At 35.9% G+C, this 25,715-nt stretch overlaps 1 protein-coding gene and 1 long non-coding RNA gene across 2 annotated transcripts; both read right to left on the reverse strand.

The window, feature by feature from the left end:
- Nucleotides 1–102: 102 nt before the first annotated feature.
- LOC116294745 (protein arginine methyltransferase NDUFAF7, mitochondrial) lies at nucleotides 103–8,186 on the reverse strand. Its single transcript, XM_031702435.2, has 12 exons — nucleotides 8,081–8,186; nucleotides 7,898–7,995; nucleotides 7,496–7,555; nucleotides 7,028–7,108; nucleotides 6,061–6,168; nucleotides 4,505–4,633; nucleotides 3,601–3,685; nucleotides 2,965–3,023; nucleotides 2,789–2,838; nucleotides 2,335–2,542; nucleotides 1,245–1,418; nucleotides 103–830 (listed from the first exon to the last, which is right to left on the reverse strand). Exons 1-12 carry the CDS (start codon nucleotides 8,181–8,183, stop codon nucleotides 684–686), a joined length of 1,302 nt encoding a protein of 433 aa, XP_031558295.1. The 5' UTR covers nucleotides 8,184–8,186; the 3' UTR covers nucleotides 103–683.
- An 11,546-nt stretch (nucleotides 8,187–19,732) lies between these two features.
- Nucleotides 19,733–20,558, reverse strand: LOC148904993 (uncharacterized). The gene is made up of 3 exons (XR_016121841.1): nucleotides 20,394–20,558; nucleotides 20,239–20,277; nucleotides 19,733–19,835 (listed from the first exon to the last, which is right to left on the reverse strand). It is a non-coding gene; the product is annotated as an uncharacterized LOC148904993 (long non-coding RNA).
- Between the last annotated feature and the right edge of the window lie 5,157 nt (nucleotides 20,559–25,715).

Consider the following 25,715-nt stretch of genomic DNA (forward strand, 5'->3'; position numbering starts at 1 on the left):
TTTTTTTTAAATTAATTTAAATAAATCAACAACTAAATAATGACCATACATCCTTGCAATTAATTTATTAAATAATTTATGATGAAAAAGAGAGGAAAAAAGAGGAAACTAATTGAGCTTCAGTTTAAATGTTTACTTTGTCTGTGTGTGTACCTTAGAAATTATTTGGAAAAAGTTTCAGTACATGTAGGTTTTAGCTTAGTCTTCTGATACCTTTTTATTAGTCGAGGGCCATCACTTGTTCATTATACTGTCATGTGCTACCCTCGTTAAATAAAGATACTTACTTACTCACATACTTACTTACCTACCTCTTTATAAATTATTTTTTGTGGTACATTAAAGTACATTAAACTTGAGGCCACACAACAAGAGCTGGATCATCCAACTGTGTTCTTAACAAGATGCTTAATAATCACAATGCCTCTCTTCACTCCAGGTATAACTGGGGTGTGGGGTGATCTGTGATGGTCTTTTTCATTATTCATACTAAAGAACCAACAAGTTACTATTTTATTATGACGTCAGAGTCATGATTCTTAGCATACGTGATGTCATAATGAAATGAATGGGTGAATAGGCATGAAATAATAATTGTAATTTTGATCCATAGCAGTTTATTGAATATTTACAACATAAAAAAAATCTTATTTGATATTTACAATAATTTTGATTAAATTCTTTCATGATGTAGAAAATCCAGGAGGTTTATTCACACCATGTTGCGTGACTGCAAAGAATTTAAACTTTTCTCCCATATCTTCAAGTAACATTTTATAGCCACTCTGGAGCTGTTCACCCTGGGATTCAGAAGCATTGGCCATCAAGACCTGAAACAATTGACAATTAATACCTTGGAACTTTTGCAGTAATAGGTCCATTACACTTAACCTGAGTATCAAGAGAGTCTGATCAATACCCAGGTTACAACCCAATAGGACATACATTGTAATTCCTTTGTGGACCTGTTCTTGAGCAGAACAAATGGTAATGTACTGCTTCTAACTGTCACAGTCATAGTTTTGCCATCACATGTTAATAGAGTTTCTTGTTGGCTCTCTCAAGTTTCTTTTTCCAGGTTTTCCAGTTTAATTTCCTCCCACAAAAACCAACTTTTAAGTTCCTAACCAATTTATCAAGTGCCACAGGTTTCTTTGCCACAGGCTAGAAAATATTGCTGTAACTTGTCAAACAAGGAAAAAAATTATACAACAAAGAAATAATTATTAATACTTATTCCTTACTTTCATCCTCTCATCAATTCCCATTTCTTTCAAGAATGATGTTTGTGTAACAGGACCAAACGATTTTGCTTTCTCTCCTAATGATTGCTTGAGGTATGCAAAGTTGACATTTGCGGTCATGTCTGCCGTCCCTGGAGCATCCAGAACATCATGCAACTTGTGCTTACTAAAAGCCTGTTGATATGATGAAACAAAATTTAAGGTTTTTTCCAAGAAGGCCACTAATGCTGGTACACAACTATGGTATGGGCCAAGCAATACCAATCAATAGTTCTAGCAACAATTAATACATGTGGGTTTGGTGGATATATATTCAGCTTTCTAATGAAAAGTTGATTTTTTTGGAGAATGGTCTGGGTATGAGAATTAATCCACTTTACACACCCATTCATCTTGCAAGGCTGAAAGCAGTTCATTCAAAATAAAGGTGCATAGTGCAAATTCAGGTCAAAACAAAAAGGTCAATTTCTATACTTTTCTTCTACGTGCTTTTTATTGTAAACTAATGACTGGGTGACCTCGTTTTTGTGCACTTGTCAGCCATCATGAGAATGGTGTATTACATCAAGATGTTGTACATGCTATTGATAACAGGGGCGGCGGAAGCTGAAAAATTTTGGGGGGGCACTCCAATATTTCACGGTACCTTGAAATGACCCCCCCCCCTCCCTGTTTAGCTTGATTACAAACGTGTATGTGTGATATTTCAATCAGTAACATTTTGCGCGCATTAAACCACTTGCAATTGTGCTGAGAGACACAAAAATGATGCAAGTCGTCGCTAGATATATCGTATATTTTTTAGATACAGAAAATTATGTAATATCAAAATAATAAATAATGGTAATCATAACCAAATCTCATGCGTTTTTTTTTGTGTGAGGCATTATATTCTGGGGGGGCCAGGCCCCCCCAAAAAATCTATTGGGGGGGCCAGTGCCCCCCCGGCCCCCCCGCTTCCGCCGCCCCTGGATAATGATCATAACTCTGTTCCTTCAGATGAAGCATCACTACCCAACAGTCATACAAAGTCTATTCTAATGACATGATTATGGCAGACCCTGTCAATCTGCCCAGTTACAAACCATACCCTAAGGCTGAATCTGTTACTTCCCATTTCTCCATAATCAACAATCAGTGCACATCCACCATGTCGATTGATAATGCTCCCCACATGCTCCATTATTGCCCCTCCCTTAGGACACACTTCCATTTCTTGGGATGATGTTTCCTTAGCAACAAGGCTCTCTGATGCTATCGTTGGACCAGGGGCTAATACAAATCTCAAGGAGGATGGACTAGAAAAAAGTATGGATAAAGAAAGGTGAAAAATGATGTATCTATCAACCCAGACAATATACATAATGGAGATGGATGTTGAGCCAGTCATCAGTTCTTATCCAGTTGAATGCACCACACCCTATAGAAAATGCGCTCAACCCTTTTCTAAGAATTTAGAGGAAGGATATAGGGTGCAGGGTATTCCTAAGATGTTTTCACGAATGAGAATTATGAACATTAAATGCTGCTTGGAAATATATTACCTTTGTTGGTCTATATCAACTAAGACTTCTCTCCATCCTTTGTTTGTTTTCTGTTCAAATTCATAGAGAATTATTGTCAGTGTTTCAAAAAAAACGGTTTTTAACATTAAATATTAATTATGTTTCTAAGACTTCTTTTATGCTTCGTAACAATATCAACATGACTTGGAACTAACCTTAAACTGATGAATGGGTAGAGCATCAAAGAACTCATGGGCTAAGAAAAAGGTATTACCTGACAATAGATAATAATCCTATCAGTCAATTTCGTACCCAGAGCCCTTGGTCAGCACCAAACACGTTTCTCAGTACTGACCAAGAGGAATGTGGACTCTGGGTGCGAGATTGCCTATCAGTATGTTCCAATATAAAATATGAATACCAAACACTGAATGAGATTATCTAGAGGTAAACAAGGCTCCAATAGAATAATAATAATAATAATAATAATAATAATAATAATAATTAACTTTGTTTATAGAGGATAACACTTGACAGTAATTCAACTGAAAAACTTGTGGTCCTCTGTTAACGTCTCTAGTTAATTAGGGATGGGACCGCCATTAACATGATCATCCAAGCCACATGAAGGCCTAACCATTTGCAGATGTAATTACAAAGGCAGCACCTTCTCCTGGTCCAGCCAAGGCTTGAACCACGACCTCCCGCAAAACAGACCGACACTCTTACCAACTGAGCTAGCCGGGTGGCGGTAAAAAATGTGCATAACAAAAAAATTCAAGTGACATATCAAAGATTTTTTGACCAATCAGAGGACATGTGCTTTATAACATTAACCACAGCTAGCCCACCTGGAGAAACATCCTGGACAGCTTGGTACCAAGACACAGGAATTCCAGATGGTGTTTTACCTTGTCTGTAACTAAGTGGGTAATCCTAAGAATAAATGGTAACAAATAAAACTGTAACAAACATTAATTCTTAGTAGTTCCACAGATAGCACATGCCCTGAATAAGACAGCTAATTATATACCGAATCAAGATATGGCGACTAATTTAAATAACTATTGTTCTGCACCGACTAGTGACTGACTAGCCTCATGCTCATGAGCTACTTAGTGTAGAATGATAGTCATTCCAATTGGGTGCTATATTTCAATTCAGTGTATAATTTGGGTGATTTGAAGTTTTCTGATTTTTGACAATCTTAATAATTGGGCTACCTGTGACTTTACCCACAATGCATGACAAGCCTTGGAAAGAAAGAAATGCAAACATTTTTGCCTCACAATTATAAGGATAACACAGATGCAGGGCTGTCAACTCTCCCGGATAAACTGGGAGTCTCCAGATTTTGGACCGTGTCTCCCGGTCTCCAGATTAGAGTATCAAATCTCCCGGATAATCCCCAAAGCTGACCATTTCTTGTCTTGTGAGACTAGAATTTCGCAAGTATAAATTTCCAATTATTTTGTGTTTGTGTTATTTTACATCGCTAACAAAATCAAAACGTTCCTCATAAACTGTTCTTGCAAGCAGGCCATTGTAATATAAGCGATAATCTGATTGGTCATCACATCAAATGTTACAAAGCGAAAGACGTCTTTTCGCGCGATTTTTGACGCTTTGTGACGTCATGTCCCTTCTCTATCAATTCTCCAGATTTGAATATCTCGGGGATTGACAGCCCTGCAGAGGTATGAAGTTTTTTGGAAAGAATAGGATAATATGTTTCATTATTTTGTGCAATTTCACCTTGTCAAAGTCACTGACTTTAGATTCCACTCCTGTCAATAACCTTGCTTGAATGTCACTCAAAGCTGGGCTAACTTCTACCAAATGGAGTGAAAGTTTTTCTTCTAAGTCCTTGAACTTTCCTATCACCTTGAAAAAAAGCATTGAAGTTTTAATTCAAGTTCAAAAAGAATAGATTTTTCTTATGGATTTTCGTTATGGATATGACCTTGGCATGAGATAGTTAGGTTATTGAGGGCTACCTATTTTCGTAAGTACTGGAAAATAAAATCAAAAATATATAAACCAAGTGTTTTTACAACAACAAAACTTGCAAAACTTTTCATTAGGGTTAATTCAATGTGACAAGGGGGGCATGAAGATGCTTAAGGGGGGGCCTATATTTTCTGAAATATATAAAGGGGGGACTGTTCATTTTTGTGATGGTAAGTAAAGGGAAGCCTGGTAAATTTTTTCACCACACATTGAGGGGGATGGGTGTGGGGAGTCAAAAATCAACAGGTTTTTAGATCGTTGGCATTAAAAATTTCATATCTTAAAATTCATCATCTTCATGCCCCACCTCGTCATATTAAATGAACCTTCCCTTTACCTCAAGAAAAAAAGAAATTGTATATAGCTCACTAGTCACTCTGGGCCCATCTACAAGGCATACGTAGTTGGCAGATGGACGAGGAATTACATTGGAGATGGCTGCAGAAATTCAACTTTTTAAACCAAGATCACATGAAGACAACTTTACATGGTATACACTCAATTGAAGAATCATTGTTGGGTTCAGAAACATAGAACATACATACGGTGCACAGGTGCCGACAATGGCGGCCACGGTTTATGTAAGTCTGTACTTTTAGACATTTTAACTTCATTTTATTGGACTGTTTTTAGCAATGGGTGGTTCAAATGTTTATAATTCATAAGTCAGCTCTTGGCTGGAAGTTATAGATGTTATAAACGTCGGTATATTTCACAGCATCAGGATGTCAGAAGCATGTTAGAAAATGTAGATAAGAAAATTGCAGCCAAGGTTAAGAAAGCTGATAAAGATCCTTTAAAGATATTGATGCTTATTGCCAAAATTAGTTCATATGATTTAAGAAGGTCAAGTGCCACTATGCCTGCAGTTAACACTGAACGTTTTAAGAAAAGTTTTTCTAATCAGATTTTAATATTAGCATTTTTAGTCCTTTTATGTTTTAGTTTCTTAGCGCACCACTTGATTGTATTTTATCAATGTGAATAAAGACTGATTATTATTATTATTATTATTATTATTATTATTATTATTAACATAGAAGCTGAGACCGAAATGGCACATGGGAAGTACGTTAATTATTAGATGCATGCTGTGACCAGTGACCCGTGGCATCATCTACTGTTTTTAATACGCGTTTGGCATTCTAAACCAACTGCATGGATGGTGCAAATGAATAAATTATAATTATTATAATTATTATGTCATTTTCTATGTGCCATTTCGGTTTCAGGTTTTATGTTATCTATGTTTCTGAACCTGACAACGATTCTTCAATTGATTCTTCAAATATGTAACATACTCTTAGTATATCTGCTGATAAGGTTCCTCTGCCAGGTCCAAGTTCTACTAACTGTACTTCCGGTTTTCCAGTCTGAAGCCAATGGTACACAAACCAGACGCCAACAAGCTACGTACAGGAGATGAAAATAGACCCTTTTAGCTAAGAATTAATGTTTAAAAAACAATATTCTTTGCTTAAGTTGTATCATATTCATGTGTCTTCTTACATGCAAATCTTAAGCAAAGAAAATGCCACATGGTCTGAATAGGATTTGGGTTTGTGACAGGAATTTAAAAAATTCTTTTGAGTATCAGGTATTGACAGATGATCATGAAAGCGAATATTTTAGTTCACCTTGGTATGATCAGACACGCAGCTCATTACACATTCATAGGATTATATTTTTCAGGGTCAAGGTTGCTTTAGGCTTGGTGAATACAAAGTATTAGATGTGAATATGCTGATACCACACACACTTACAAGGTTACATCTGGTTAATAGCCAACTATAACATAAAATAAAAAACATAGTACTCTAAATTGCACTAATCCTGATTAGGAGCAAGGTCTTTTCAAAAGTCAAATTAGATGTTATCTGGTTACCTGGGCAAATGAGTCCGAGGTCGTCAAAAACAATGGCATGCATCAAAGGTGAAACTGGCATATTTAGGTTTGATATTCATTTTTATAATACACTCAATAAAATAACTCGATATTCTGATTGGACAAGAGGAGTACAACTAAATCGCAATTTGTACTCTGTATAGTCCCAATTAAGTTGCTCAATTTTGTTGAGTGTATTATAAACAAAAAATTGAACAATCTTCTCATACAATTCAGAATTTATAGATACTTGTGATGTTTTGAAAGTTCTCAAATTGGACTCATCTAAAAGGCTCATCCAATGTTGAAACTTTCAAAACATCACTCGTACCTTTAAATTTCGAATTGTACTCAAGATTGCTCGTATTCCTATACAAACTTACTTCACCAAATACTTGGCTTATTTCAGGTGAAGTAATAAAGTCCCCCGAAGCACCAAACACATCTTTCTTCATGTAGTAGCCCTGTTAAAAATAATATAATATTACATACTAATATAATATAGATTGAACATTAAACCCGTGAAATAGATATCAGACTCTAATACACTTTAGTAGACCCTAATTCCATTGTTTTCTTTTGTGTCCATTTGACTATTACACATTGACTGCAGATTAAATGCCTTCACTCTACCAATAATGTTATATACAGCAGTTTTCATAAACCTGTGAAATACACTTTAGCTTATTTAGTACTATTACACTCTAATTCTTTTGTTTTCGATTGTGTTTTTCCAACTAACACATTCTAATTAGTACACTTTGTTTCATGGGTTAATGAAAAACACCCTAATGATGTGTAAAGCAGTTTGTGTGTTACTAACTAAAACTCTTGAAAATATTAATTCTTACAGCAGAAGGATTTGTAAGAACTTCCTGCATGAATGCTGCCACAGTCAAAGGACCAGTCACCTTCAATAAATTGTAAGTAAAAAAAAGAATAAGTAAAGAACTGGAAAAATAAGTATATTTAGTACAAGTATATAATGGCTGTACCCCCATTGCACCTCACCCTACCACACCCATGACCCCATTCATGTGAAATTCCTAGATCCATGAGTAACAATTAAATTTTCTAAAATAGCTAAAATCTCAGTGTAAAAAGCTAGCGTTTCTGTGATTGAAAAAAATGAAACTAAAAAAATAGATTATGAAGAATAAATTAAATTACAAAATATGCACAATAGGATGGGTGGGAGAGGAAAGGGAGAGTTGAAATGTGGTACTTATGAGTACACAATAGTATAGTTTTACCTTTATTCTATTAATTAAGTCATTCAAAAGATTACGCTTTTCTGAATGCAAAGATGAACTTGATTTCCTTCTCCAAACACTGCGCGCGACAAGTCGAACTAAAATCAAACAAAAATCTCTTTTCTCAGTCGTTGAAAATTAAACGTTGACTATTTCTCATAAAACCCAGGTATTCCTCCTTACCTATGCTTTTATTTTCTGCGCCAAAAAGGCTACAAACAGCTTGTGATCTACTAAAAACTTTGGAAAATGATGAAGAACATTTCCACATCACTTCGACCGCCATGTTGGACGAGCAGCATTATGGAAGCCTGAGAACTAGAAACCACAGGTAACCCAGCTTTTTTGCTTTTCTTTCCCGCGATTTCGAGTGCGCTTCTCTCGTCGTTTCTCGTCGTTTTATTTAAAAATAGTTATAATTTTTTATTAGGGTTATTGTCTGGGTTGCCGATACGAAGAGTCTGGGTATGGGTGGGGGCAATGGAGGGTACTCAGGTATGCTAGCCACGAATTTCGAACATTTTCTCAGGGAGGTTACAGAATTTGTATACATTGAACGTTTTGTACGATCGTCTAGACCCCTCCCTAAAACGTACCAAAATTTCTTGAATATAAAGCATTGATGTACCAAACTGAACGGAATAGCGTGGATCGAAGTTTGTTGTTCAAATTCGACTGTAAAACCGCCGCGCCAAATAAGGAAATGAAAAATAATGTTATGGATTAACAATAAGGAATTACTTGTTGTCAGTTATTTTTCGTCCGTCGAAATACGTGACTAAAAAATAGAGAGGTTAAGCATCTCGTTTAATGCAAGCGTAAAGCCTTCATTTGACAAACAAATAATTTTTCAGAATTGATAAAAAAGAATCGGAAAAATCTTCAAGTAGTAGCGAAATAGCAAAAACTTGTCTTTGCATTGTGTGAAGGTTTGCAAATCTTGGGGTTTATGTGACGTCATAGTCGCCATTTTGATTGTCTTTGAATATTTCAGTGGTGTCTTAGTGATGTCAACCAACATGGGACCCACGTTTTTGTCCTTTTATTCTCATGGAAAAGAAGCACGCCACAAATTTCTGTCGTTTGCGGGAAGGAAGAGCGTGATGCTTAATATGTCTCTTGAGTCTTTATAGACGAAAGGCAACCGCAGAATTTTTAGAGTGTTTTATAATGAAGGTGGTACCGGTAAGATACGTGACAACTGAAGAAAGGTCCAGAATTCGACTTCACAACAAACTTGTCTCTGAATGATGTATGCCGGTGTGTTTATGTCTAGGGTTGTATTAGTATATGTAATAGGACTCCATGCTGTCCAATTAAGAAATAATTGGACAAGGAAAATTCCGAGGACTGACAAAATTGGATGAGGCCGTAGGCCGAGTCTAATTATTTCTTGATTGGGGAGAATGAAATCCCATTACCTATTAATTATATAGCTGCCTAATTAATCCCATATCAGCAAGACCTGTCCAATTAAGAAAATAATTGGACAGTTACCTATATGGGATTAATGAGAAGCTGTATAATTAATAGTAAAATAGGGCGTTTTTATGATTGGTTTCGTCAATCATCATAAAGCTTACCCCGTTAGCCTTAACTTTGACTAATCCAGAAACTACTGAGGGAGAGGGATGTGAGATCCATCCCTTTGGACCCAGGGAACCAGTCCTAATAATAATAATAATAATAATAATAATAATAATAATAATAATATCTTATTTATATAGCGCCCTTTCCTAAAATGTCCAAAAGCGCTTTACAAAAAAAAATTTGATAATAATAATTAATAATAACAATATCTGTAATATCAAAATCAAAAAACTATGTAATCTAAAAGTCAATAAGATTTAACGAATGATCAATGAAAAGCTTTGCGAAATAAATATGTTTTGAGATAACTCTTGAAAATATTTAAAGATGTACTACATTTAATTTGCAGTGGCAAGGCATTCCAAAGCATTGGAGCAGAAATAGAAAAAGCGCGGTATCCATAAGACTTTAGATTATAATTTGAAACCTTGAGTAACCTCTTAGAACCAGATCTCAAACAGCGTTGAGGAACATAAGGCTCAAGTAAATCGCAGAGATACTTTGGCGCAATACCATGGATAACTTTATACGTAAAAAGAAGAATTTTAAATTCGATATGCTGCTCAATCGGCAACCAATGCAGCTGTACTAAAATGGGTGTGATATGCTGAGATTTGCGTGATAAGGTAACCAGCCTGGCAGCAGTGTTTTGTTCATACTGCAGCCTCTGCAAAAGATGCTTCGGTAAACCAAAAAGTAAGGCATTACAATTATCTAACTTATTTATAATGAAAGCGTGAATTAATATCTTAGTGGTTTCAATACTTCAAAATTTCCTAATGCGTGAAATGTTTCTAATAAAATAAAAAGCAGATTTACAAATCTGAGTTATATGACTGTCCAGAGATAAGGTATTATCGTAAATAACGCCAATGTTTCTTGCACACTCTTAAGGAGTGACAGAGGAACTAGCCACTTGCACTGCATGTACTAGTGGAGTCCTCAGTTAAGAGCGGTTTTTCGTAAAGGGGAGTGAGAAGAGTGCGCATGCCCATACCATTGAAAGGACTTTCATTGTCTTTGCTTAAATATCTAATTATAACCTGTACTGTTGCTACGGTAACGGTAAAATACACGGGACGACTACCAGCATACGGTTAAGTGATTTTACGGTGTCGAGTCCCACTAGCTCATCTCTATTCCATTTGCCTCATCCCCCTCTCTCCTTACCCCACCCACCCCTCCCTCTGGGTTCTCTGGTTTCCTTCCCTCTGCAAAACCTAACAAGCTAAATTCCAGTTTAATTGATCTATGAGTTATAGCCGTGCCCTGACTCTGATCAACCCACAGGCTATTTCTATGTACCATAGTATCACAGGCCATCATTTAGTGACCCAGTCACCCAGTCTTATATATCAATCCATTAATATCTCTTTACTGGATTTGGTAATCTATCATTAACCTTAGGGTCTTACCTTTGAAACAGGGGTTTTTGTTGAAGGCACGTACGTACGGTTCTGTTGCGGGTGGTCTCAGTGGATTATTTTATTGATATTTTATATAAGAGTTAACTTGGGGATGACATGAACTCATAACTTGACCTTTTATCACTTGGAGTAACTAAAAAAAATAATTGGGGAAACCGATCGATTGATAACAGTAATGGAAATGATAGGACGAACGGCATGCTGTGAAGAGGGAAGATGGATCGAGATTTCAGTAGAGCTCAATTATTTAGCGATGGGAAAATACGTAGAAAAATGATGAAAGTGAGATAGAAGTGGAACTGTCGATAAAGGTAGTTAAGGTGTTGAATGCTCATGAAAAAAACAACGAAGGAAACGAAAGAAGAAAAAATAAACGAACGAACAAAACTGAAGCAACTGTCCAAAACAAAACAAACAAACGAACAAACAAATATGCGTAACAACAACAAAAAGTCCCAAACAAATCAAACAATGACTATAAAGCAATCAAGCACTGAAAGAACCATCCAATCACTTTAGTTAATATTCCTGAATAGTCTTGACTTTGATAGCAAAGACTAACCGAAAAATGAGAAGTCAATTTAGCTGGAAAATATGTACTTCAATTTAAATTTAAATTAACTGAAGGCATCAGCTATCAAGAGTTGCGTGGGTAGTGCATGATGACCACTGATTCAGTTATTGAGCATAATACAAAAAGAACTTAATTGGTTAATTAGCTGAAAACTGCTGCTTGTAAAATGGGAAATACAGGGAGTTGTTAGTTTGCTTGACCTCGACTAGCTTCCTTCGCAGCCGTCCTTAGGGTCGTCACGGAGGGAAACGTTGCGTGACGACCCTAAGAACGGCTGCGAAGGAGGCTAGACCTCGACTGACAAGACTAATTTATTTCTGGTCTCATATTTATATACTTTCAAGGATGCAATTAACAAAACTTCGAGTGAAAATGGGCTAAAGATGCTTCACAAATATCCTTAACGAGATCACCATAAAAGACAAAATGATTTCCTTGTTGCACTATTCAATTTTGAAATCTCAACGTTGTATATCAAATCTAAATTAAATGACATAAAATCCTATAGCTGAGAATAAATCTAAGCCTTGCCTATATTTAGATAGCCAAAAAAGGCATTTACTACACCGGAGTCTCTCGGAATTATGCGTGAAAACTTAATTCAGTATGTCATTTCCTGGAAGAATAATTTGCTCTAGTTAAAGGCATGAGGAAGACCATTGCTTTGCTTATAAAGGTATCCGGGCTTTGGCTTCTGAAAAATCCTAAAAATTGCATAATGGAATAATTTTTTACATGACTGTAATTCGTCCTGTTGGGAAAGTACGTTGCGTGTTGAAGAATTTTATTCCAAAGGTTTGAATATTACTCAATAATACTGAATATTTTTGGTTGAAATAAAGAGCCAGTCAAGTCAGAACATGTGCTATTTCCTTAACATTATTCTTAACTTAGTTACATTCATACAAAGAATCTTATTTTCGAGACTTTTGGCCGGCGCCTTGCGAGAAAACGTTACACCCAAAAAATTCCATTTTTGACACTTTTGACGATTTTTGAAGAAGTTGGAATTAAGGATGTTGTGACATATATTTTTAGCTCAGTTTCTATGAATATGATTCATTTTAAATCTAATTTTAAATCTAGTTATAAGATTTGACGAATTTTCGTAGGCGTTGAGGTAGAGTAATAATATATGAGGTAACACCAAAATATTCCACCGGGCTGAAATTAGCAGCCAACTCGGCAGCCAACTCAATATTTCGAAATATTGCCTCGAATGCTATAAATTATGAATGGTATATCCAAAGAAAACCTTTTATTAAAATTTTAAAAGTCACAACTATCAAAATAATATTAATATCTTTAATATATTACTTATTAAGTTTTAAACCTGGGTCTTTCTCTCTGTCACACACTGAATAAACTCAAAAAAGAAAAAAAAACACATCACAGCATTTATTAATGAAAAAACCTTTCAACTAACAATGTCCAATACAGAAATCTCTAACGAAGTTAATTATTAACATTTGCAATTGCAACTGTGACATTTATAAACAAACAAAATTACGAAACTCAAAGAACTCGTAATAATCGAGCTTTGCAGATGGAGTAGCAGACACCTTTACAGTGACTATCGAGCTTTGTAGATGGAGTAGTAACCATAGTTACTGTGACAATCGAGCTTTTTAGATGGACTAGCAGCCATTTTAACTGTGACTATCGACCTTTGTAGATGGACAAACGGCCATCGTTACTGTGACTATCGAGCTTTGTAGATGGACTAGCAGACACCAATACTGTGATAATCGAGCTTTGTAGATGGACAAACGCCCATCGTTACTGTGATAATCGAGCTTTGTAGATGGACTAGCAGACACCTTTACTGTGATTATCGAGCTTTGTAGATGGACAAACGCCCATCGATACTGTGACTATCGAGCTTTGTAGATGGGCTAGCAGCCATGGTAACAGTGACAATCGAGCTTTGTAGATGGACTAGCAGCCATCGTTACAATGACAATCGTTACTATGGCTATCGTTACTGTGACAATCGAGCTTTGTAGATGGACAAACGGCTATCGTTACTGTGACAATCGAGCTTTGTAGATGGACTAGCAGACACCTTTACTGTGACTATCAAGCTATGTAGATGGACAAACGGCCATCGTTACTATGACAATCGAGCTTTAAAGATGGACTAGCAGACACCTTTACTGTGACTATCGAGCCTTGTAGATGGAGTAGTAACCATGGTTTCTGTGACTATCGAGCTTTGTAGATGGACTAGCAGCCACTTATCTCTTTTCTGTAAAGAAAGCTGTGACGGTCACGTTTTTTGTGTATGGGTTTATTTTGCCTGTTTAATAACTTTTCTTGGTTTTCCTTTTCTTCTTGATTGCTTTTGTGTTGTTGCTGGGTAAATGGTTTCATTAGATTTAATTATGTTAATGTCGATGGTAGAGGTGTGCAGTTCCCGTTTAGTTTCAGGGGTTTGGTCGTACGCTATAGCTGAAGCTTCCTCGTAAGTGCAGTTTTCTCTATCGGTGATAAGTTTAATGATGATTTCAGGAAAAAGTACTTTTGATATGTATTGCGGAGTGCAAAAGTTGTATCTTATGTTTGAAGTTTGCAGACGTTTGGCTAATTCTTGCAGCAAGTCATCCAAAGTGTTTTCCTCGAAGTAGGTTATTCCTGGAAATGTGTAATTTGTTTCAAGCCGTTCTTTGTGCGATGATTTTAGGTATATAAGATGCCTTTGCTGGCATTTGTCCGGTGATTCTTTAGAAGTCGGTGTGTTTATAATCTCTAATGCAAACGGGATGATGTTTTGGATTGTTTGTTCTACCTCTTTTATTTGGATTCGGGAAAATTTCCACTCACGGACAACTGCTGATATTCTGTACGCAATAGAGGTTGAGTAGGTTGTTGACGTTATGATGCAGGTGTTTGTACAAATGATGTCTCCAAAGCTACTTTCCACTTCGCAAAAGTATGATCCATCGCTGCTTTGATCAACAGTAAAGACTCGCTTATTGCTGGTTTCTTCAAGTGTGATGATCTCTCCTTCTGACGTTTCCTTCTTCCAAGTGTACCTTAGAAAAGCATCATCTTTTGCAATAAAGCGGAGAGTACATTTAGAGCCACGTTCGCACTGTTTTCGTTTGGGTAAGTCAATGTCAATTGTCAGTTTTTCGCAAAAGTTACGGTCATGTTTAATACCGCCTTGTAAAATATCATCCATGATTGATGCTCGATGAACGGCTTCAAAGGATGATCCAAGAATTTTGTTCCGAACAAATTTTAAACAAAAAACACCACAGCTAACGGCATCGTCTTGCTTTGGGTGGTGATTATCCATTGAAATATTCAAATCGTCAAAAAAATTACAATATCCCCTTACTATTGCAATCGCAGATAGATAACATTTAATCATTTTAGCTTCCAGCAGACATTCTTGAAAATCGCCATTATGCAAAGGATCGTACAGTGTGATCTTTTTGACATTGACATCCACAGCTGCAATAGCCCAATGTCTATAACGGATGGATCTGTGTATAGGGAACACGATGTGATCAACGCTTGTCAAGTCGACTTTCTTAAAGTGTGAATGACAGAGATTTAAGAGGTCTTGCGTTGTCTTTGGACTTGTTGGAGAATGGGAAAAAACTGACCTAAGCTGCGAAAAAAAATTGGTATCATAAACAACACATTCTTTATTTTCCAAAAGCAACGCTTGTTTGATCAAATATAGGTATGCCAAGATAATAGTGTCATTGAGTTCTCCAGGGTTGTCCGGTAATACATATGTGTTATTTAAAGGAGGATGTTCTAAGGTTTTCAAATCCCGTCCGTATATTTTAAGCGATTTCACTGTCCCAACGATTTCATTTTTTTTGGTAATATCCAGTGCGTCATAGGGTGAAATATATTTGTGTTCTTGCTGTTTTTCATTTTCAGCTGTACGTGCGTCGTCAATACTTATATCGTGAACTTCAATCTTGTGTTTGTTGTCGTTTTGCGCTCCGTCTTCGCTTTGTATGTTGTTTACACTGCCGAAACCACTTTTATTGTGAGAGAATTCACTTTTGAAATCGGTATACTTGCTCGCGTCCTCGATCTCCGCTGAGTGTACAGTGTTTTTATCTTTTTCTCCATTAACTCTAACATAAAACAGCATGTATACTTCTCTTGTGACTATTCTTTTAGACAAGTATGCAAGGTTTTTATGTTCGACCTTTTCGTCATCAAAAAGTACTACAGTATCATTGTCAGGGAAAATTTGTAGGGCAACATAATGACCTGAACTCAACGCCTGTCCTTTGTGGAGTATTACAGCTGCTAATATGTATTCAGTGGGTGGAGAGCCCTCGTGCTTCAACTGTGATACATCGATTGTGATGTCCAATGTCAATGGAGAATGATCTTTAGTATTTGCGGTGACATCATTACGTTTTAGTACACAGACAAAGTTCTGGGGGCAGGTTTTTAAAAAACCCTGTCGTGTTTGACAAGTCTTTTGACGACAAGTCCCACATTCTAATTTGTTGTCATCGATAAGAACTTCTTCCTTGAAATATTCAAAGAGGCAGTCCTTTACTGAAGATGTCATTCCGTTTCTGGGGAGCTCCACAGCAAGTGAATGAAATGAATCCTCTTCACTCTCTCTTGAATTTCCACAAGTGCAACAGGAATTCTTGTATTGCACTGCGCCCCAAAACGTAGAAAAAAAAGGAATGGGTGTTCCACCAAGGTCGAAAGAGCAGATTTCCATAATTTTGGAGAAAGCTTCATGAACATCGTGTTGCTTACCAATCTTCAGACCCTTTTTGTGTAATTGCTTGAGTAAATCAGTGGGATTCAATGGCCTTGTATAATCTGCACTTTCCTTAAGTCTTGTAAAAATCATGGCAAGGTAATTGAACATCATTGGAAATAGTGGTTTTGCGTCCTCTGTTGTAATATCATCTAAAGTGGTAACTGAGAAAGATTGCAACAAAGCGTTCAACCAACAGTTGTTGTGTTTGTTTTTCATTCCTATCGAAAAAATAGGACAACTTGGGCTGGTAGATGGTGGCGTTCTTTTACCTTTTGGCATTCTGGATTCGAGAGAACCAGTAGTTATGTCATTCATATCATAGCTATCTTTTTCCTCGGCAGTGAGTCGCTTCCACTTTTTAGAAGCTATTTTAGAGACTGCTGGGAGATCTTTACCTTTGTTTGAAAATGATTTAAAATTCTTGGTCAAATAATTTGAGTACGCTGAAGATTGTTTTTTTATTGGTTTCATAGTTGTTGTCGTTGACTTGTTTGAATTTCTAGAAGTGTTCTTGGTTAAATTTACTTTTGAGTTGACTGGGGTTTTTGGCATTGCGTTGGAAGGTGGCTGCTGGAACTGTCCACGGCGCTTATCTGGAGATGACGATCGTTTGACCTTTTTGTTCCATTGCTCGGTTGATCCAGAATAGAGATCGAGATCATCACAGCACATTTCTTTTCTTTTTCGCTTCAATTGCATGACAGCCCGTTTTTGTATTGTGTCGCCATATAAACGGCACCTAGCTTGAATAAACGTTTTTTGAAGAGACACAAATTCATCGACGCGGAGATGGTGTTTTCCATTGAAGTCGTCTGTTTTCATTAACTTCATGTAGTTCTCGATCGTACCTTGGGTTGTTACTTCTTTTGAATTTTTTTTAGATTGGAATCTTGATTTTGAAATTTTACAGAGGAAAAAATTACTCCACAAAGGTGCAATTGGGAGAAGACGCTTTAAGTATTCCATGAACTCTGGTGAATAGCATCGGTTTTCGTCTTTTCCCATGACAAGCGTACTGGAACGTTCTTCCATGCTGTGAGTTATCTCAAACAGCTTCTTTGCAAATGGACCTTTAGCATCAGGTTTTGTAAAAGACTCGTCCATGTTAGCACAGTCGTCTGTGCATTTGTGTTCTATCTGAGGTTCCTCTTTGTTTAATTTCTCAATTTTTTGTTGAATTCGTGTATATGCTTTTTGAACTTGGGGACAGTTGTGGGAGGTCAGAAAGAGAAGGGATATGTCTTCAAGAATTTGTTGGAACTCGTCAAATGTACAGGCATTAACAAGAAGAGATATTGAGTACAGCAAGAAAGAATACCAACGTTTGCTGTTAGTTTTACATATTTTTTTGCAGATGGTACTTGCGTTGTGCATCAAATGGCTACAACAGATATGAGGTGTCATTAAAGTAAAATCCTTCTCACTTCCTTTGCCGTGAACTATTCGCCAAGCTCGCTCGAGGTACGATAGCACAGTTTCTTTATTAAATTCCTGGAGGCATGCTAGTAGTATGGCTTTTCCCTGATCACTGACTATTTGCATTGGCGTTCGAACATTGTTGTGACCAAACAAAAGCCCCTCAGCGTACCTAAAGGATTGCAAGAAGTGTTGAATAGTGGGCACGTTGTGACGGCTCGTTATCAATTCTGCAACTGGTAAAGGTGGTTTTCCGGCAACAGGGCTGGGAACGACCAACGTGTAGTACAAAACTCGATTGTCATCCCAATTGGATATGATGGTACCTGTAGCGTCAAGAAATGCCACCATGTTGCGGCAGGTGTCGTGCCAAAGGCGAATCTGTCCTTCGGTCCAAAGATGAACGACAAGTGGAGAGGCAGCTATATATTGCACATATCCCTTTATTTTAAGCGAAGAAAATCCTTCTTCGTTCATGAATGCTTTGCGCATTGAGTCCAATGACACAATGGCATTGTCGTTCAGTCTCAACAAACGCCTAGCTTCACTAGCAATTTGCTGAACAACATTGACACTTGTACCTGCACCTGACCAATTACCAGCACTAAATGACGAACTCTCAATGTTGTCTACTTTTTCATTGTGAGCAGTGGAGGGTTTTTCAGATGTTTTTTTAAAATGTTGAACCATTTCTTGCCTTGTTTCGCCGGTGATGGGACGAGCCTTTCTAATGCTCAGGTCGTGCTTCACATCGCCGTTAAAAGCAATATGCAAAATACGTTGCCTCTCTTCACTGCATAACATGAAAACTTTAAATTGGAGAGGGCAGGTTTTGAAAGCACAGCGGCCACTTGCAATAAATGAATAACTGGCAGTGCTCTGTCGACTAGAAAATCGCTTAGCTTTGTGCCCTTTAAATACAAAAGGGCAGTACGGGTTGAGTTTGTTCAGATATTTGTAAACGACATCAGTCCATCCTTTAGCCAGATGCGTTCGGCGAGAACGAGATGGTTTGATCTTATCCCAATCAAATGATTCCATAACGGATGTGGAGTTATTGGGTACCGATGCAGTGAAAAACACCCTGTCTGTTGTAGCAATAGAACGAGTAAGTCTTGAAACAGTCTCTACTGTGATGTCGTCCTTCATAAGAAAATAAAAAGTTATTATCAGAAACGTGGTCTAAAGAAAGGGTACCTTTAAAAATTAACTACCGCTAATGTGTTGTGTTTTTGCACTTTCACGGCCTTTTAACAACAAATATTTCACAAATATTCGAAATATTGTGCACGCGTAAGCAATCAAATGCTTTGGAGTATATTAACTGTCATTTACATCTATTAGAACAAGTAATATGACATACCTTTAGTGTGACTTCTTCACATGGAACATCAAGCCCATTTGCGTCATCATTATTTGGCTAAAATACGTAAAGGGGAATTTTATATTAGTGAAAAACTTGCACAAAGAGAAAAGGGGTTTTCCGTTATAATAAAAAACGTTTAGGTCAGAAACATGACAAAAACAGGCATTCTGTTAACCACTAGTTAACCACTATGGTTAACTGTCTGTCACCAAAAAAAATGGTAAGATGGGTCAGTGCATCGTCCGTATAACAGTCACTAGTTCAGAATAATAAGTGATCATAACATATGCTACCACTGTACACTCGCTCACCACTCAATCGACGCCATCATTCTGTCGTTCAGCAAATATGTCAGTTCATTATTATAGACGGCAGGCATACCTTTGGAATTAATGATTTTTTTCCTACCTCAAGCACTATCGTTGGTTTGAGTTTTTCACCACAACTGTCCATTTCAACATCATTTGTTGGCTGCAATGGGCAAAGAAAAACAATATATTTGTTTGTTTATGCAGCGGCTCTGGCTATTTCAAACGAGATGCACAGTAAGGTTGATGCAAGCTACCTCTGCTAATAGAGCTGTGGTGTCTTCTTGTGTCTTTTTTTGTTCTGCCACAATATTTTTCTTCTCCTATTTTGAACAAAATCTTTAGTCTTGATTATTTAGAGCAGGACGTACGATTTTTGGTAAATAAGTATCCTACCTTGGAAACCGTATCTGCTAAACTCTGTACGACGCTTGATTTGGGTTTTCTTTTAGGAAACAAGAGTGGAGTGACCACAAAATCTTTCAGTTTAACTGATTTCTAAAAATTTAAAACGAAAACGAAATTTTAAACGATATTGAGTTCTTGAAGTGAACTTTGAGTTTTAGTTATTCTAGACATTTCATATAAATTTCCATCGTGTAAACCTTTACCAAATAAGTCATTTGCTCTGGGTTATCGACGTCTTTTGTTTAGAGTGCACGCACTAAAACCGTGAACATTAAATAGTACTAATTAGTATTATTTCATACAGAATCCTTTGTTTGCTATTGTTTAATTATCACTATTTAGCGCTAAAAACTAGTATTTGCTTCACGGATATAATGTGAGCACTCTATTATCGAAATACCGTCACTAGAAAAGTATTCCGTAAGATTCCATTCTAGTAAGTTGTTTCACATATTTTGGTAAATATCTTGGTAATGTAAAAAAGTAGACTTACTTCTCGTTTTCTCCTCAGATTTCGTTTGTTTTCAAAAACCTACATTGGAAAACAGCAGTGAACATAAGCATAACATGTGCGCTATGTTAAATGAAAAAGGAAAGGTTATTGTAAGAAACAAATTAAAAAGTAATATGAAACTTAAGCATACTTACGTTGCTTTTCTCTTGGACAGCTTCAAATGATTCTTTTTCAGCTTTTTGGCCTTTGGACAGACATTCGTACTTGTTTTCAGTATAAATGCCATCAAAACTCTACCGATTGAATTGAAAAATTTAAGTTCATTTGTCTCTAACATGTGCCAGATATAATCCAAATAATATAATACTATATAAAATATGATAGATTTTTTACTAGGACATACAATAGAATATTTCAAAACGTTCTGGCTAGTACCTTCATCACTTTTGAAAACGTTTTGAAAAATTTTATTATAAGTCAGACTCAAAAAACCTTTAATTAGAGTAAAGGATATCATCCTTTAATCTTTAAACATCATCAATGACGAAATAGTTGTTTAAAAGGCTAAATTATTATTGTAGTGTAATGCAGTGTTATATATAGTCCATTTCAATAACGTCTCAATGCACAGTTATATACCGAACTAATTACAAAGCTAGAACATTCTCACCTTGATCATTTTAAGACCCTGAGTGATTGTCCGGCTGGAATTCGAACCCCGTCCTCCCGGTTGACAGATCTGATGACAGATCTTCCAACCCTTCAATCGGTTCATTCTTTCAGTCATTTGGTTGTGCCGTTGACCCGGGAGGAGGAGGGGGGGACTCAGGGGTAAACTTACGGGGATGCTCGTCGGAAATTTTTCAAAATAACCCTAAAAGATATTGGACGTTTTTTCCAAAAGGGCGTGGCTTGGCAATTTTTAACCAATAAGAGATACAACAAAAACAATACTATCAAAATACAACATAATAAATCTAACATAATGTAACATAATGTAACATCATTGTCTTTGGTTTAAGTTTATTGCACGGCGGTAATAATTCCCGCAAAACGTTAGAAATGCGGCTTATTCACTCACTTGGCACTGTCAGTCCCCATGGGATGAATCAACACTTCACTTTTAATTAGTCATGCTTCACTTTCCATTTCTCATTTATTGTTTTTTTCGGTCCTTTTGTTTATTTTTATTTTTTCATATGCTTATTTCTCATTGGTCACTTTATTTTCCATCTTAGTATTTATAATTTATTCATCCCTTCTCATATTTTCTTTCCACTTACTCCGACGAAGGACTAACATCCGAAACGTCAGTTTCACAAAGCTTTTTACGGTGATTCAATTTATCCACGAGTTCCTACTGTTCTATAAAAATACACCAGAGATTCTTTTGTTAAATATTAATTAATGACTGGATTTGTATACATGCGATGATTGCGATGAGCTAGTTCCTTTTTCAACACCCTAAAAGATACCAGAAAGTGCTGAATTGCTTATCATATCAACTTTACGGCACTAAAAGAGACCAAATCGCTGATTTTTACCCCTAAGAGATACGACGAGCATCCCCGCACGATTACCCCCGGCGTCCCCAGGGCCGTTGATCCTTCGTATGTCAGTTCTCAATTTTATTATATGTCAGTTGTTATCGTTTTTGTTATTTGTTCACAAATCAAATCCACCTATATCTCCGTCCATTCTTCCTGCAGGTCATCCATTCATATCTTTATTTTACCATACATTGCACCCCTAAAATTCAGTCATGTGATCCATTTAGCCATCCATTCATTCACGCATTCATTCACAACATTCCCCTTTAATGCGTCCATTAAACAATTCATACATTCATTCATTTATTCATTCATGCATATCTTCATTATATCATTCATTCATTCAATTCATGTCATTCACTCACTAATCGTTTTATTCACGCACTCATCCATAACATTTACCCATCCATCCATTCATTTATTCATTCATCTTTTTCAACTCACACTCAATTATTTATTTTTTCATTTGTGCACTTATTTATGACAATCGGCCATTTGTTATTTCACTCTATTTGCGTCCGTCAAACCATTCTTTAGCAACTTTTGTATGTATTCATCCATTTGTTCTTTTATTAAGGGATATGGACCATTAGAAAAATGATAAGGGTGGGGTAATGGGCAATTTCCGTCTTGCAGGATTTTATTCCCCTTTTGTCCTTCTTTATATTTGTTAGACATTTGCAAATTCATTTTTCCGTTTACTTCTTAGTTCGGTTCTTCTTGTATTATTCTATTTACTCCTTCATTCATACTTACATAAATTCATCAAATTCACCGATTTCTGCTCATAACTGCCGGTGGAGTCAGGACTTTATAAAAAGATTTCTTTAGAAAAGAAATTTTGTACTCTTTGAATGATAATCTTGTAGGTGATAAACATCATTATTGTTCATATTGTGTATTCATTTAGACATTAAAATTGCCAGAAATATTTTTTTACTCGGATTTGTGAATTATAAACGAAAATTTTCAGAATTTGGATAGAGGATGGTTATGTTTACACAGTTTATCAATGAATGGGAATGAATGGGAATATTTTAGTACATCTTAACGCTGGTGTTATCAAATTTTAGAAATTGTAAAAGAAAACTGTAATTAATCTAATTTTTTTCTCCTTTCCTATTTCAGACCAATTATTGAGTTATTATTGTTAATTAAAAACGATTTATTAACAATGAATATCATTATTATTCATGCATTTTCTTCATTTTCTTTTTTCTTCTTTCCCAAAATTAATGCAGGCGTATTCATTTATTATTTAATCCGTCAAAATTTTATTCGACTCAATTAATGCGACCATTCATCCATTTACGTGTCGATCCACCCATTGAATGCATCCAGTCCGATTTATATAATAACTTGATTCATTTATTAGTCGTCATTCATTAGTTCATTAGATTATCTTCTATCAATTCATGCGCACATTCCCAGGTACTTTTCTATTTATTTAATACAACAAAAAACATTTCTTATTTTTTGTTTTACAATGATTGACAACATAATTGAAAACAAATTAAAACCTTTCCAAAATGATACGATAAGAATTACCGGATAACGTAATTTAAACAAAGGTCATGATACGCCAAGGGATATACTACTCCCTGAACTGTCAACGTTGAGGAATTGTAACCCTAGGCTGTAGCTTAGATGAATAGTATAATAGTATAGTATAGCACATGTGTAGCTTTATATGTCGAGGGTACTCACTGATAAACTGTTTCTTTAGCTTATTGTGGTATGTTAACGCAGCTTTTGTTGCATTTGTTAATAGCCACTACCATTAAGTACACATACAAGCTTTGCCCACGCTCTGAGTTTCCGAGCTGGAATATAGCTGTCCTCATAAATATAACATACTTTGTCCCCAAAAAGTTTCATAAACTTTTGTTTAAAGTAACAATAAAAATTTAGTTTAATCATTTAAACAGTTCAGACGGTTTGTTTTGGCTCTGTTATCTCGGCATACCAAACTGCTTGATAGCTGGTAAAAATCTTGATTGGCATGATTATAGTTTAACTCTGGCATGTTTGGCCGGAAACCATTTTCAAAAACAAAATCAAAATCCATTCAAATCAATAAAAAAAACTTATAAATTTTGGACAAATATATGAACCTACCTCGCCTTTTCTTGAGAGAACGCTACGAACACTGTTTTTTTCCTGAAAATTAAGTGCGTAGCTTCTAGCACCGCCGATGTCCTTTGTCCAAGCGTTGTAGACGGCTTTCACTTCCCGTGCTGAACATTCAGTCCTTCTGAAATATTCTTGAGTCGATCTTACAATAAAGCCATCTTTTTTGGATATCGATGGCTTTTCATTTTCATTGAAAAACCAACCAAAGATGGTTCCAAGTCTCAGATAGTCTATTGAGTGCTTTTGCAAATGACGCTTGGCCTGAAACAACGTGATGATCTTAAATGTGCTATCATTTAACTACAAATTTTACAAATCAGCCAATGAATAAGTTTACTTACCTTAAAATATTTCTTATCAGCAAACTTCATTATCAAAAGAAAAGCGATGGTAGAAAGAACTTGAATGAGAATTGAAACTAAATGCGCTATAAGAGTCAATAACGGCGCTACCTCACGCAAAAGATAAAGATCAAGTGCGTGTTAACGTTAATTTTTAACTTAAAAACTTAAACAGTCAGTTTTATTTCTTATAGATCTTTTAAATAGTATCATTCAATCAATAAAAAATAGACTTTGATTTATAAACTGATATTCTTTAAATAATACAAAACGACACTTGACTGGTGAGAGCATTATCTACTTTGTCCCATATACTGAACGCATTCCTTAAAAAAATGTCGATATAAGAATATGTTTTCATTGGAAAGCATGGTAAATGACACAAAGAAGCACAGTATACATTAAATTCATATTTTACAATGCACGATGGTAAAGATAACTGTTTAGGTTAAGTTAAGTTTACATCATCAAGCATGTCAATGTTCATGATACTGATTTGATACTCAATGACTACTAAAATATATATGTTTCATTTATTTAGCTCAATTAAAGAACGAAACTCCATAAATTAACTTAGTACAGATGAATAATCTTATTTGAGTTGCATAGGATGCATTATATGACATTTTTGAGTTGGCTGCCGAGTTGGCTGCTAATTTCAGCGCGGTAAATATTCCACTAATTTATTCTTTCACTGCTGACGTAAACTGTGTCACTTCAGATCACTGAGGAAAAAACACATTCTCTAATAATTCCAAAAAGACAGAAACTGATTTCTAATTCATATTACTAATATTTGGAGTTATTAGGTATCCGGTCTGCTTTTTAGAGTCATTTAATATTTCATTGTGCTATTGTACAGTATAGTGCTACTAGACTGTGGGTGGCTGTCGCTCGCACGTAAGTAAGCCAATTGAGTGAATACTTTCTGATGAATGTCTAGAGAAAGGATTATAACCATTAACAAGTAAATTTGTAGTAAGAGTTTCAACAGCCTGGCATTCTGTGGTTTTTGACATGTTTTTGTTTTATTCTAAGCGCTAGAAGTCTAAAAATAACAACTAAACAAATGTCAATCATTTTGTGGAAAACCCGGATAATGCTGAATGAAAGCAAGGAAGGTTTGTTTGTAATTATCAGAAGTAAAAGTTTCGGATGTCCTGTTCTTATCAGTTAACTAATTTTTTAGTGGGATGCTTTTCGGTGTAATTAATTAAGACTACATAGAATAATAATCAAATGAAAACGATGTGTTTGTTAGGTGTTGTCGTTGCAAAACTAACAAGATCATCCTTAAAATCGAATATTTTTTGTTTGACTCATTTTTATCGAGTTTATTTTTTGAATTTCCCCCTCCACGCTTCCATCTTGTTATCGTTTCTATTAAAAAAAAAAATTACGTAAATTTTAAATGGATCCCGAGCATCGCGCAAAGTGAAAGCGCTTTGCTGTTTCCCGCTTTTTAATTCCTGTTTTCTTTTGTTTTGTTCTA

The sequence above is a fragment of the Actinia tenebrosa genome, unplaced genomic scaffold, assembly GCF_029948245.1.
Source record: "Actinia tenebrosa isolate PJP-AT-01 unplaced genomic scaffold, QUT_ActTen_1.0 PGA_scaffold8__29_contigs__length_14323225, whole genome shotgun sequence".
NCBI classification, from domain to species: domain Eukaryota; kingdom Metazoa; phylum Cnidaria; class Anthozoa; order Actiniaria; family Actiniidae; genus Actinia; species Actinia tenebrosa.